At 42.4% G+C, this 12,383-nt stretch overlaps 1 protein-coding gene across 1 annotated transcript in view; it reads right to left on the bottom strand.

The window, feature by feature from the left end:
- LANCL3 (LanC like family member 3) overlaps positions 1 to 7,297 on the bottom strand; it is a 129,914-nt gene extending 122,617 nt beyond the window's left edge. Inside the window, exon 1 of the mRNA XM_075539521.1 lies at positions 6,725 to 7,297. Coding sequence (XP_075395636.1) covers positions 6,725 to 7,297 — 573 coding nt within the window. The remainder of the gene's footprint in view (positions 1 to 6,724) is intronic.
- Between the last annotated feature and the right edge of the window lie 5,086 nt (positions 7,298 to 12,383).

Below are 12,383 nucleotides of genomic sequence, written 5' to 3'. Positions count from 1 at the left end.
TGTATGTATATGTATGGATTGTGATAAGAGTTGTATGAGTCCCTAATAAAATGTAAAAAAATAAAAGAAAATGATTAGGGCAAAGAATGTATAGATGTGCTTTATACAATTGATGTATGTATATGTATGGATTGTGATAAGAGTTGTATAAGCCCCTAATAAAATGTTAAAAAAAAACAACTTTTCCCTACAAAAGTCATTTGAAATCTGAATAAATGACATTAAAGCCATATTTTTTAAATGCAATGCAAGTAATATACAGAGTAACTGTAGCAAGAGAACTAATAGACATTCAAGTATTGTCCGAGGTAGCATATGATCAGGAACCCTATGGTGCTGGTGAAGTAGACAGAAAGAACCATGAACTAACAAAAGAACAAACAAATCTGTCTTGGAAGCAGTACAGCCAAAATGCTCCTTAAAAATAAATATGGCAAGTTTTCTTCGCGTGTACTTTAGACATGTTATCAGGATAGACCAGTCTCTCAAAGAGGACTTCATGCTTGATGTAGTAGGAGAGTGAAAGAAGGAAGACCTGCAAGAAGACGGATGGGTACAGTAACTGCAACAATAGGCTCAAACCTCACAATTGTGAGGCTGGTGAAGCACCAGGCACTGTTTCATTCTGTGGTATGAGTCGCAGTCAATTTGAGAGCACCTAAAAACAACACACTTTTATTAACAATTGCATCTTTACTTGAATTTGATTGAGAGATCAAAATTCCCACTCATAGTGACTTGATAATTGCAGAGTAAAATTGTTCCCTGGAATTTCTAAGGCTGCTAATCTTTACAGAAGCCAACTGCCTCATTTTTCTCCAATAGAGAAGCTAGTGAGTTAGAATCTCCCAACTTCCCAGTTAGCAATCCCAATGCTGCTCCTTGATTGACATCTAGGGATAATACAAACAAAACCGTTTGCAGTTGCCAAGAAACCTCGAACCTATTTCCATCAAGTCTATTTCAACTCATGGTAATCCTGCCGGGCAGAGTGGCACTGCCTCACAGGGTTTCCAAGGTTGAGTCTTGATGGAAGCAGAAAGCCTCCTCTTTCTTCTGCGGAGCAGCTGGTGACTTTATCACTGATCTTTCAGTTAGCAGCTGAGGATTTTATCATCAGGACAACTTATGGGACATAAAGGTGACTGCAAAATGAGAAGATAAATTGAAATACTGACAGTTCAGGTTCACCAAGAGGTAACTCGGAAGAAAGGCTTGATTATCTGTTTATGAAACCCCCCCAGCCAATGCAACCCTATGGAATGCAGTTCTACTCCGCGTCATATGAGGTTTCCACAAGTCAGAAATTAGCTTAGGGCAACTGATGAAAGTTTGAAAGAACAGGACAAGACTATAAACCCAATGCCGTCAAGTCAATTCTGACTCATCCTCGCTCTATAGTATAGAACAACGTAAGACTGCCCCAAAGGGTTCCAAGGCTCTAATCTGTATGGAAGCAGACTGCTACCACGTCTCTCTCACAAGGAGCAACTCATAGATATGAACAGCTGACGTTTTAGTTAGCAGCTGAGAGCTTTGACTACTGTACCACCAGAACTCTTTGGCAAAAAGAGAGATATGTATTGGGTATCAGTGTTCATCCGATACTCAGAATCACCTTTGGTTTTCTATTACTAGGAACAGAAAGAACTAACATTGATTTTATTAAGCAGCTACTATGTGCTAAGCTCTATTACAGATACTTTATATGTTGGCTTAATTGTCCCAGCCACTTCTAAGCTAGTCCCTTCCTGCCCCTACACGTCTTTCTCATTTTAAGAGCACATCACTATCAATCCCATAGAAGAAGTTACAAACCTTGGACACATTCTTGATTCTTCACTTTCCTTTAGCACATCTGATCAATCCATCACCAATTCCAGTTCTACCTCCAAAACAGAACTTGACACGGTTCCATTGATTTTTTTTCCCCTCTACTACCACCACCCAAGTCAAAGCTACCATCAATGCTTGTTTGGATTTCTGCGAATTTTCTAATCCTGGGGTTCTCAATCTGGGCTCCCTTGAGAATAGAATTCTGTATAGAATTCAGGGGTCTGTGATCTTAGCTGGGAAAACAAAATCACATCTGTATCTCATGAACCTTATTTAAACAATTTAGCATAAAAGAGACATTACAAGTTCTTATAAAGAGATATCCTGAGATTTTAATGTTTTATTATTCAAAAATATCTATTAATAATCCCTTTGATGAACTTCCTTTATGTATTTCCAGAAGGAATAAGTTAAATGAAAATATTACTTTGTCTCTGCATGTCTCCATACACACATATTTTTTTCATACACACACATCTGGATAGAATGAGTCTCTGTGTCTTTCTATATACATGCTTATCTTTTTCAGACACCTCACATTAATGACTTGGACACAATTTTTCTCTCTGTTCACACATGCACACATACTACCTTGATAAAGTCATGCTTTTGGTCTCTGTTAGTCCCTCTCTCTGTACATGCACATTTTTAACACCCAAATCTTGTAAATATAAATGCAAACTATAAACTTCCTAGTAGCCAAAGCATAGTGGAAAACACAATTAGTTTACACGGTATACTCAGACGATTTGTTTAAAAACCAATCATCACAGCGAACATAACTATTCCTTGTCCAAAGTCCTACAATAAATTGCTCTCATGTGTCCTTAGAAGGAAAACACAGCAGAATAATCAACACTCTAAGTCCCCGTAAATAAAAATATCATGATTCATCGAATGGAGACTTATAACATATCATCTTAACAAACATGGGCTCATATGATCTTGGTACTCAGTGTCTTCCATAGACTGGAAGCATTGGCATAATCTGGGAGATGGTTAGAAATTCTGGATTTCAGGTTCTTTCTTAGATCTGTGGAATCAGAATCTGCATTTGATCAGCAAAATCCCCAGGTTATTTCTATCCATAATAAAGTTTAAGATGTGTTAGTCTAATCATTCAGCATGGGGAGAGGGGGGTTTGTAGGAGACTAGACTTCAATCATTGGTCCACCAAATATTTACTGAGACCTTGGCAGTGGAAAAAATCTCTTAAACACGACACCAACAATGCCATCATGAAAAGACTGAAATTGAATACCATTAAATGTGGTGATGGAATATGCCATAGACCGTATCAGTAACAACACCGTGTTCTCCCTACTAAAAAAGGTTGAGTACCTAAAAATGGATCAGACAATGTCCTAATGCTGGAGAACCAGTAATAAAAAATAATACGTACTTTTATGTAACATACATCATAATTGGGAAAATCAGAGATAAGTAAAATAAATCACGAAAAGGGAAATATATTGGATCAGGACTGCATTTTTTAATAGAAATGACAGGGAAGGCCTTTTTGAAGAGGTAAAGACCTGACTGAGATGAAGACACTGGCTATAAAAATCTCTAAGGGAAGAATATTTCAAGTAAAAGGAACAGTGAGTAATGCCTGAAACAGAAAGCCAGTGTATCTGAAGCAGAGCAAGCAAGAAGTAGGTAGGCTGATGGTGTGGGGTCTTGTCAGCCATTTGAAAACGGCTTCAAACCTGTTCAGTCGTGACCAATACAGCAAAACTGGAACAGTCACAAATGTTAAGCTGTTAGTATGTTGGAATGATATTAGGAATGGGGAGAATTAGGAGTTAAAGTTAAATTCTGAGTAATGGGAGACTCAGAAGAGGTGTGGTGAACTTTTTCGGGAGCCAGATGATGGAGACTGGAATGTTGCTATGCACATTCAAAGTGCTGCTGTCAAGAGCCATCTTTGCGCCAGGCAAGAGTTACTGGAAACACTGCTTGTCGAGTAGTTTGATTGCTGTACAATGTGCATGCTGCTTAGTTTTCTAGGAGGAAGATTGTGATTCTAGCACATCACTCCTGACTCAGTCAATGGCATCAAATTGATTTCGACTCATAGCAACCCTACAGGACAGAGAAGAACTGGCCTTCCGGGTTTCCGAGACTGTAAATCTTACAGGCAGCAGGAAAGCCTCATATCTCTAGCAGGGCGTGGCTGATGGTTTAGAACAGCTGACCTTGATGTTAACAGCCCAACTCATAACAACTACACCACCACAGTTTCAGTTATGGTTCTGGTATAGTCATTGTTTATAGATTTGGGTCCATTCTAGTTTCTCTTCATCAGTTATGACTGAACTGGGAAGATCTAATCCAAAGTCCCAATTTAAAGATCTTAGTTGTATTTATGATGAGATGAGAAATTTCTGCACAGGGAGCCAGTGTAGGTTGTTGAGTTGAGAAATGACATGATGAAGATTGTTTACTAGAAGATTGGTTTCTCAGAGCTATCTGGACAGCTTGAATAGAAGAATCAGCTCAACGACCTTTGTACCAATCTATTTGTGCCATAGAGTAAGTGCCAAAGATGGGCCAAATAGTATGGGAAAGGATATAGACTAGGTTAGTAACTGGAGTAACTGCTAAAGGAAAGAAAATATAAATGACATTGGAGAGAACATAACTAAGGACAAAATGATGGTTTACAGAGAAGTAACATAAGGTTGTGATTCACTTCAATCAAGGTTTCTGATTGATCTACTGAGGGCAATGCCAAAAACTACTAGAACTTGGGAGTAAGTGATGCATAAGACTGGTCATTCTTGAAGGTTTTCCAGTCTGGCATGCTTAGTTCCTGCCCTACACTTTCCAGGATTGAACTAGGACTTCCAATGGGTTCATTCTGGCTTAACCCCTGCTGATAATTTGCTTTTTTCCACCCCAACATACTGAATCAGATCTATAGTTTATAAACGTAGATTGATTCAGATGGACAGGCAAATTCTCAGCAGATGGATAAACTTGGAATTAATTGGTTTGAAAGCCTAGCGTGAACTTTTTGGATAGCCACAGTTGTGACTGGCTTGACAACTGGCTGAACTGCTCAAGTCAAGAGCTGATATTTGCCCTCTGAGCTTGTTGCATTTCCTGGGAGCAAGGGCCAAAGCACCTCAACTTGATGAGTACAAAAAGACAGCTCTGGTTTAGCAGGAGGACAGCGAAAGGCCTTCATAAATGTCTCTGGGGAGCAGTATTACAGACTGGCCCTGGGTCACCATTCTGGGGCAAGCAGTCCTTGTTCATGTCTATCAGTGTAACCTGGTTGGTCTCCCCCTCTTTGTCATTCCATTCTAGAGAAAATAGACCAAGGCATGGAAACATGGAAGAATTAAGCTTTAGGGAACCGAGCAGAGAATTTTTTTTTTAATAGCCAATTGCCGGACTGCAAGGCCTGCAGAGCAGATGCAAATGTAATGCAGATGATATGTAAATTGCTCAGTGGCCTTCTAAAGGGTTTAAACCACTGGAAGGGCCCTGGGAAACCGCTAACAGGATAACAGTGACTCAGAGGCAAAGTGAACTATTTCAAGACAACTTTGTCATAAGGACCTTTTCTGCCCTGCTAGCACTGTGCATTTTTTAGTATTCTTTTTTTTCTTCTCACTTGAATCAGCGTCACCTGCTGAACATAAAAAATATATATATCAAGTCTGCTTCTGGCGAGGTTATTCAAGTTAATTGCTCTTTTAAAATATTCTGTGTACCTTTGATTTTTCTTCAAACGCCTCTCTCACCCCAACTCAGCCAAATTAAATGTGCCACTTCCTTACTAGAAAAATATTTGGCTCTAGTGGGTTATGAATGAAAGTGCCTCCCTTTCCATTTTAGTGACTGTAATCCTTTGGAGGATTCTCCACCACCACTACCCCACCCCACCCCAGCTCCCCATTCTATAGGAACTGGCACATTCTAACCCAATATTGAAGAGCTCAAGAGCTGTCTTAACAGTTAATACCAAAACAAACAAACAAACCAACAAAAGCAAACCAATCGTCATATAAATATATAGTGGCGCAATCCAATTCACTTCAAGGAGTCACTGGAAAGCTCTGCTTGAAGAGAAGCCGCCGCTGCATCGTAACTACACTTGCTGAAATGAACAACTGTACATTGCACCACAATGAGCTGCAAGTTTTATGCCTCTGTCTTAAAGCTACATTTATGTATTGAAAAGGGGCGTCCTCATCAGATATGCATTGGGCTCAACTGACTAGCAAACACATTAGACCTAGAGTACAGGTGGGCCGGTGGCGCAATGGATAACGCGTCTGACTACGGATCAGAAGATTCTAGACCTAGAGTAGAGTAGGAATTTTTCGGGCTTGCAGAAGCAACTTAACTGCCCAGCTGTGCCTGGCGAAGGGAGCATTATCAGTTCCTAAATGTCCCATTACTGTTTTTCAGTCTTCTAACATGCTTTTGACACAGAAAAAAAGGATGGGAAATGTGTCATTTCTGAGGTATTTTATCTCACTTGGCAAGGGACACGCTGTCAGCCTCCAGAAAGTTCTTGGGTAAAAGAGGTTTACAGAGGAGATACCCACTATGGTCAGCGTATAGCATAAGCAACATGCAAAAACTCCACATCCAAGTCAATGGGACAAGAAGACAGAGAAAAATAAGAGTTAGACCACAAGAGAATGAAGAAAATGACGCTCCAGGCAAAGATTAACAAAGAAACACGGGAAGAAATAGCTCGCCCAAACGCTCAGTTCACGAAGTCTGGGCGTCTCCAGCAGACGGGCAGACAGGCAGGCAGGACAGGGCAGGGCAGAGCTGCACAGGGCTTGGGCAAGGCAGGAGCAGGAATGGAAGGGGAAGGGCAGGCAGCGAGCGCTCCCCGGCGGCGGCCCGGGCTGTCTCTTACCTCCTGGGCGAGTTTCTGCTTGAGCACCAGCGCAGCGCACAGGTAGCCCGCGCGGCCCACGAACAGCTCGTCGGAGCCGCAGTCCAGGAAGGAGACAGGCGCGCAGGTGGCACACAGAGCCCGGAACTTGCCCAGCGGCTGCACGTAGTCAGACCGACCCAAGGCGTGGTACACGAGCGTGGCCACTGCGTACACACCCGCGCCCCCGAGCAGAAAGGCAGCGCGGGTGTCGGCGTCTGGCTCACCCCACTCCTCCACTCGGGAACACGCGTCGATCAGGCGCTTGGCTGAGCGCAGGTAACGCTCCCGGGCGGTGGCAAAGAGTGGACTCTGTGAGACGTGATAGAGCATATAGGCGACCCCTGCCACGCCACCATACAATCCCCCTTGACAGCCACTGGCACCGGTTGCTGCCCCCCGGGCCTCGGTGGCACCCCCGAGTGGGGGCAGCTCCTGGAGAATTCTCTCAATGGTGGAAGTCACCAATGGCCCCACCACTTCCTCGCACTGGCCCACCAGCAGGCTGCCCTGATAGTCATCGAAGCGGTTGGCAAAGCAGCGCTTGGTGTCCATGCTGCTGGCTGGGTTCCCCAACGCTGAGCCTGGGACCTTGAGGGCTTGAGCGCTCGCCCTGCAGCCCCACCCACCACCTCTCGCTCTCTCAGACACTCCGATGGCGGAGGATGCAAGCAGGATGGAGCTAGGAGGGTGAGACTAGAGGTGCCAACAGGAGGCGGGCTTGGGGAGGACAGACGGAGCAGAGAGACAAGTGGGACACCGGGCTGTCTCCAGGCGCCTGAGTGGCCCGGGTGAGTGTGGGGCATGCGCGCTCTTCCCCAGGCTGTGCTTTCCCCAAACCTGATCTCTCCTGCTCCGCTGCAGCTTGGAGGTGTCCTTAAGCCTAAGGAAGGAGGTGATCTCTGGCAGGACCCACTTGGGGCTCCCGCCACTCCTCCTGCTCCGCCCTCAGCTCCTCCCCTCAAGGCTGATGCCTGGGGACACTGGGAAACCAAGCTGAAAGCTGAGGGTCCGCACACACAGACACACACCTGGAGGTGGAGGTGACCACCTTAAGTCCCTTGTATGTTCAAAGCGTGCTTCTCCCTGGGCCCTCACTCTCCTCATTACCTATCCTTGCTGCTCCTGTGTCTTTTTGTTCACCTTTGTCTGGTATGGTTACTTCTTGAGATCTATTTCCTGCTTTTGACTGGTTTTCCCCTCTCGCTTTTCACTGTCTCATTTATGAAGAGTCCCAGATTTTGTGCTTTGTTTGTTTAAAATGCTCCACCCTAGAACTACTGAATAGAGCTCTGTGTTTTTAACCTGATGTCCTGATAATTCACATGCGCTTTAACTTTAGAGAAGTCCCTGGGTTAGGTAGCGTTGTGGAGTACTTGTCTGGCTGCTAAGAACAAAAGTAGTACTTCCCACTTGCCAAAAGCTCTGGAGCAGAAAGATGAGGCTTTCCGTTCCCTTCAAGATTTATATAGCCTCAGATACTCAAAGGGACACATGCACTCTCAGGTTTTTTTTGGTTTTTTGTTTTGTTTTTTTAACAATTTATTGGGGCTCATACAATTCTTATCACAGTTCATACATATACATACATCAATTGTATAAAGCACATCTGTACAGTCTTTGCCCTAATCATTTTTTTCTCCTCTTTTCTTTTTTTACATTTTATTAGGGACTCATTCAACTCTTATCACAATCCATACATATACATACATCAATTGTATAAAGCACATCCATACATTCCCTGCCCCAATCATTCTCAAGGCATTTGCTCTCCACTTAAGCCCCTTGCATCAGGTCCTCTTTTTTTCCCTTCCCTCCCCTTTCCCCCCTCCCTCATGTGCCCTTGGTAATTTATACATCGTTATTTTGTCATATCTTGCCCTATCCGGAGTCTCCCTTCCCCCCTTCTCTGCTGTCCCTCTCCCAGGGAAGAGGTCACATGTGGATCCTTGTAATCAGTTCCCCCTTTCCAACCCACTCACCCTCCACTCTCCCAGCATCGTCCCTCACACCCTTGGTCTTGAAGGTATCATCCACCCTGGATTCCCTGTGCCTCCAGCTCTCATATGTACCAGTGTACAGCCTCTGTCCTATCCAGCCCTGCAAGGTAGAATTCGGATGATGGTAGTTGGGGGGAGGAAGCATCCAGGATCTGGGGGAAAGCTGTGTTCTTCATTGGTAGCACCCTCAGTTTTATAAGGGCACTGTGGATCTGAATCTACTCAATATCAGTGAGTTTAGTTAGTTACTTTGGCCAGAAGGAAACTGAGTGATAACCCCCCACCCTCCCACAGGTTATTATCTTTGGTCACTTTGGAGTTCCCATGGCTAAGGGGTTTGAACACATCATGTTTAATGTACTAAAACAGTGGCATGCCCTGTATGGAAACGTTTTCTAGACCTTGGTTGTCAATATTCTTTTTCTTGGATTATAAAGAATGATGCTGAGTTTAATCAAGGTAGTAGGTGATTTTTCCCTCCTGCTCTGAGCCTCCCAGTCCTCCTCATCTGCATGTTATTGTTTTTGTTGTTGTGGGGTGCCATTGAGTCGATTCTGACCCCTAGTAGCCCTCTGCACAACAGAAGGAAACTCTGCCGAGTTCTTGGACATCCTCACGATTGCTCCTAAGCTTGAGCCCATTGTTGCAGCCACTGTCCTTCGTCTTCATGAGGGCCTTCCTCATTTTTGATGGCCTTCTACTTTACCAAGCATGATAAATATCTCCATAAATATCTTGAGGTTATTAAGTAGTTTCGAATAGGATAAATTTTGTATGAAATTTAATTAAGATTTTTGACCCCTCTCTAGATCTTCCATTTCCTCTTCTCCTCCCTTCCTTGCTAAATGTATTCCCTCTTGCTTTACTTCACAGGGCATTACTGTGGTGCACCCTGCGGGCCCTCTTCTGTAGTGTTGAACCCAGAAATGGACAAATGTTCCAACTACATAGGGTTCTAGATGTGATGAAGTTTATAGTCCAGTGAAATAGAAAATGAAATATTAAAAAATCATTTGCCTTCAGATATATTCTTACGTATACAATCATGCAATAACAGTGATCTACAAGTATATGTACAGATAGACTCAGGCTGAACAAGTGATGGAGGCAGTGTTGTAGCATATCTATGCACACATATGCACACATATGTGTATGGATATTTCTGCATGTATAACTATGCTCAAAATAGATGCATGTTTGTGGTGGATCAAATGAAAATTTCTAAGACACAATCAAGTACCTTGAGGGAATGAGTCATTGGTCTGGGGGCACAGGATCATGATCTCTGGAAACACCAAGGTCAATTGGCATCATATAGTCCACAAAGACAATATTCTACCTGTTCATTTGCTGAGTATCAATTGAGATCTTTAAAGTTCAAGAGTGGTCATCTAAAATGCAGCTGCTAACCACTCCCCATCTGGAATAAAGAAAAGTGAAGAAAAGCAAAGGCCTAGGGAAACAATTAGTCCAATTGGACTAGTGAAGCATACAAACATCAGTCTCCATGACTCTTAGGCCAGAAGAGTTAGATAATAATTGGTGACCACTCCGAACTGCTTTAAAGCGATATCACATTAAAAGTTCCTGGAAAGAGTGGGAGGAAAAAATGTGAAACAAAACTCAAAATCATAAAAGAGGCAAGGCTTATTCGATGCACAGAGCCTGGCGGAATACCCAAGACTATGGCCCTCCATCCAATTCTCAGTAAAAATTTAAAACAACATTGAAAACTAGTTTCGTTCCTTGGGCTCTACTGTTTTACAATAATTCTTTCTTTCACAAAGTGTTGACCAGGGAAGGCTTAAGAGGTCACTGGCCTCACCAAGTCATATTTGTATTGGGGTAGGGATGGCAGAAGATACAAAAGAATAAATCATTCATGTAAGCTTCTGACACTGGGGTGGGGGTGGCAACTAGACCACTTATTTGAAAGGCCAATTTTGCTTGAAGGTTTATTGTTTTTCTTTTGTCTTCTGAAAAGTGTTCCGTTTTATAGATTAAGAAGTAGGGATTCAATATGTATAGTGTGTTCCTCGGTTCTTACTTCCATATTCTGAGAAAAAAGCTCAGAGCTCAGCGTGCCAAGGTTATTGCCATGAATGACACAGTCCACATAGGTTCAAGGATGATATGGCTGCCTTCTTATTTTAACACTACCAAGGCATGTTCATTTTTAATTCAACAAAAATCTAAATTTACTTTTAGGTGAGGGATTGAAGGTTAAAAGAAGAAAGGGCATCAAATAAGCAACTGAAATATATATATATTTCTCCTTAAGGCTTGTTACCCCATCCCCCAGTAGTGGCGATTTAGAGTGATTTCTGTCCTCTTAGATAAGGAGTTATAACATGTAAGCCTTCACAAGCAGAAATGAAGCCTTATTTCACCTATTCCTCCACCCTCCCCTCCTTGTTATGAATCTAAAGACCTCTCTTGTTGACACCCCAGTCTGGTGGTAAGCACCAGCAGCAATAACAGAGACTTGTGTTCGTGGATTCAAAATAGAATTGTAAACAGTTCACCAGGAGAAGACGCTATGCCTGTTTCCAGGTGTGTCACTTCTCTATTGACTAACAATGTTATATAATAAGCACCTACAAAATCTTAGTAGCATGTAACAGTAAATGTATCACTTGTCCATGTGGAATCTTAGCCAGGTTTGTTGCTTTTCCTGGAAGTGGGTTGGCTATTAAATGGAGAGAATGGGGTAACATCTTTCAGCCTCCTGAAGGCCCGACCCAGCATGCTTGCATGGTGATGACAGAGATAATGGCCATGCAAGTCAAAACATGTAAGATCGCTTAAGATCTGGAATACTGTCATTTATACCTATTCTCTTGGAAATCATGTGATGAAATAGAAACTGTCTTCGTGGGATTCTCAATTTACATGACAAAGGGAGTGGGTACAGGGTGTGGTATGGTGAAATATTGGGATTGCTAAGAGTTTTCTTTGGGAGACTAATGACAATGAGTAGAACAAATGTCACAAAATGAATCTTAAACAATATGATTTACATTGGGGGAATCAAGTGATTAATGGTATCCAGAATCCCCCTTAAACTCACCAGACAGATTGAACCTTTTACCTATGACATTCTTTTTGAAGACTTAATTGTTTTGTCTGTTGCCCAATCACCTGGTATATTTCCAGCTCAGAACTTCCTCCAGAGTGCAGCTGGCTAGTTAGTCCACCTGAAGTGCTACCTCTAATTGTTATTTACTTACATTTTAAGCACAGTTATTTATTTTTTGTTGTTATCTAATAATTTTATTGGTGGCTCATGCAACTCTTTTCAAAATCCATGCAAACATCAATGCTGTTATTTATTTTAATATCAACACTCCATTAGAATACACTGTCAATGAGAGTAAGACTTTTGTTAGATTTACTTATTAACACAGGCTAAGATGTGCTTACTAAAGATATATAAAATGAATAACCGTGAGAGGAAAGATGCCATCGTCAAGGTGACTTGGAGTGAAGAGTGAGAGTGAAGACCTTATTGAAAATTTAACCTGACTTGATTTAACTCTCATTATATTTTGGGGAGGCTTTTGCTTTTTTAGATACAGGAATGCAAACATTTTCCAATTTCTACCTTTTTGCTTGGCCTCTTTCTTTACAAGCTCTGCGAG

Source organism: Tenrec ecaudatus, chromosome X (genome assembly GCF_050624435.1).
Source record: "Tenrec ecaudatus isolate mTenEca1 chromosome X, mTenEca1.hap1, whole genome shotgun sequence".
Lineage (NCBI taxonomy): Eukaryota > Metazoa > Chordata > Mammalia > Afrosoricida > Tenrecidae > Tenrec > Tenrec ecaudatus.
The sequence above is the reverse complement of the archived record's forward strand: the minus strand, read 5'-3'. Positions and strand labels throughout refer to the sequence as shown.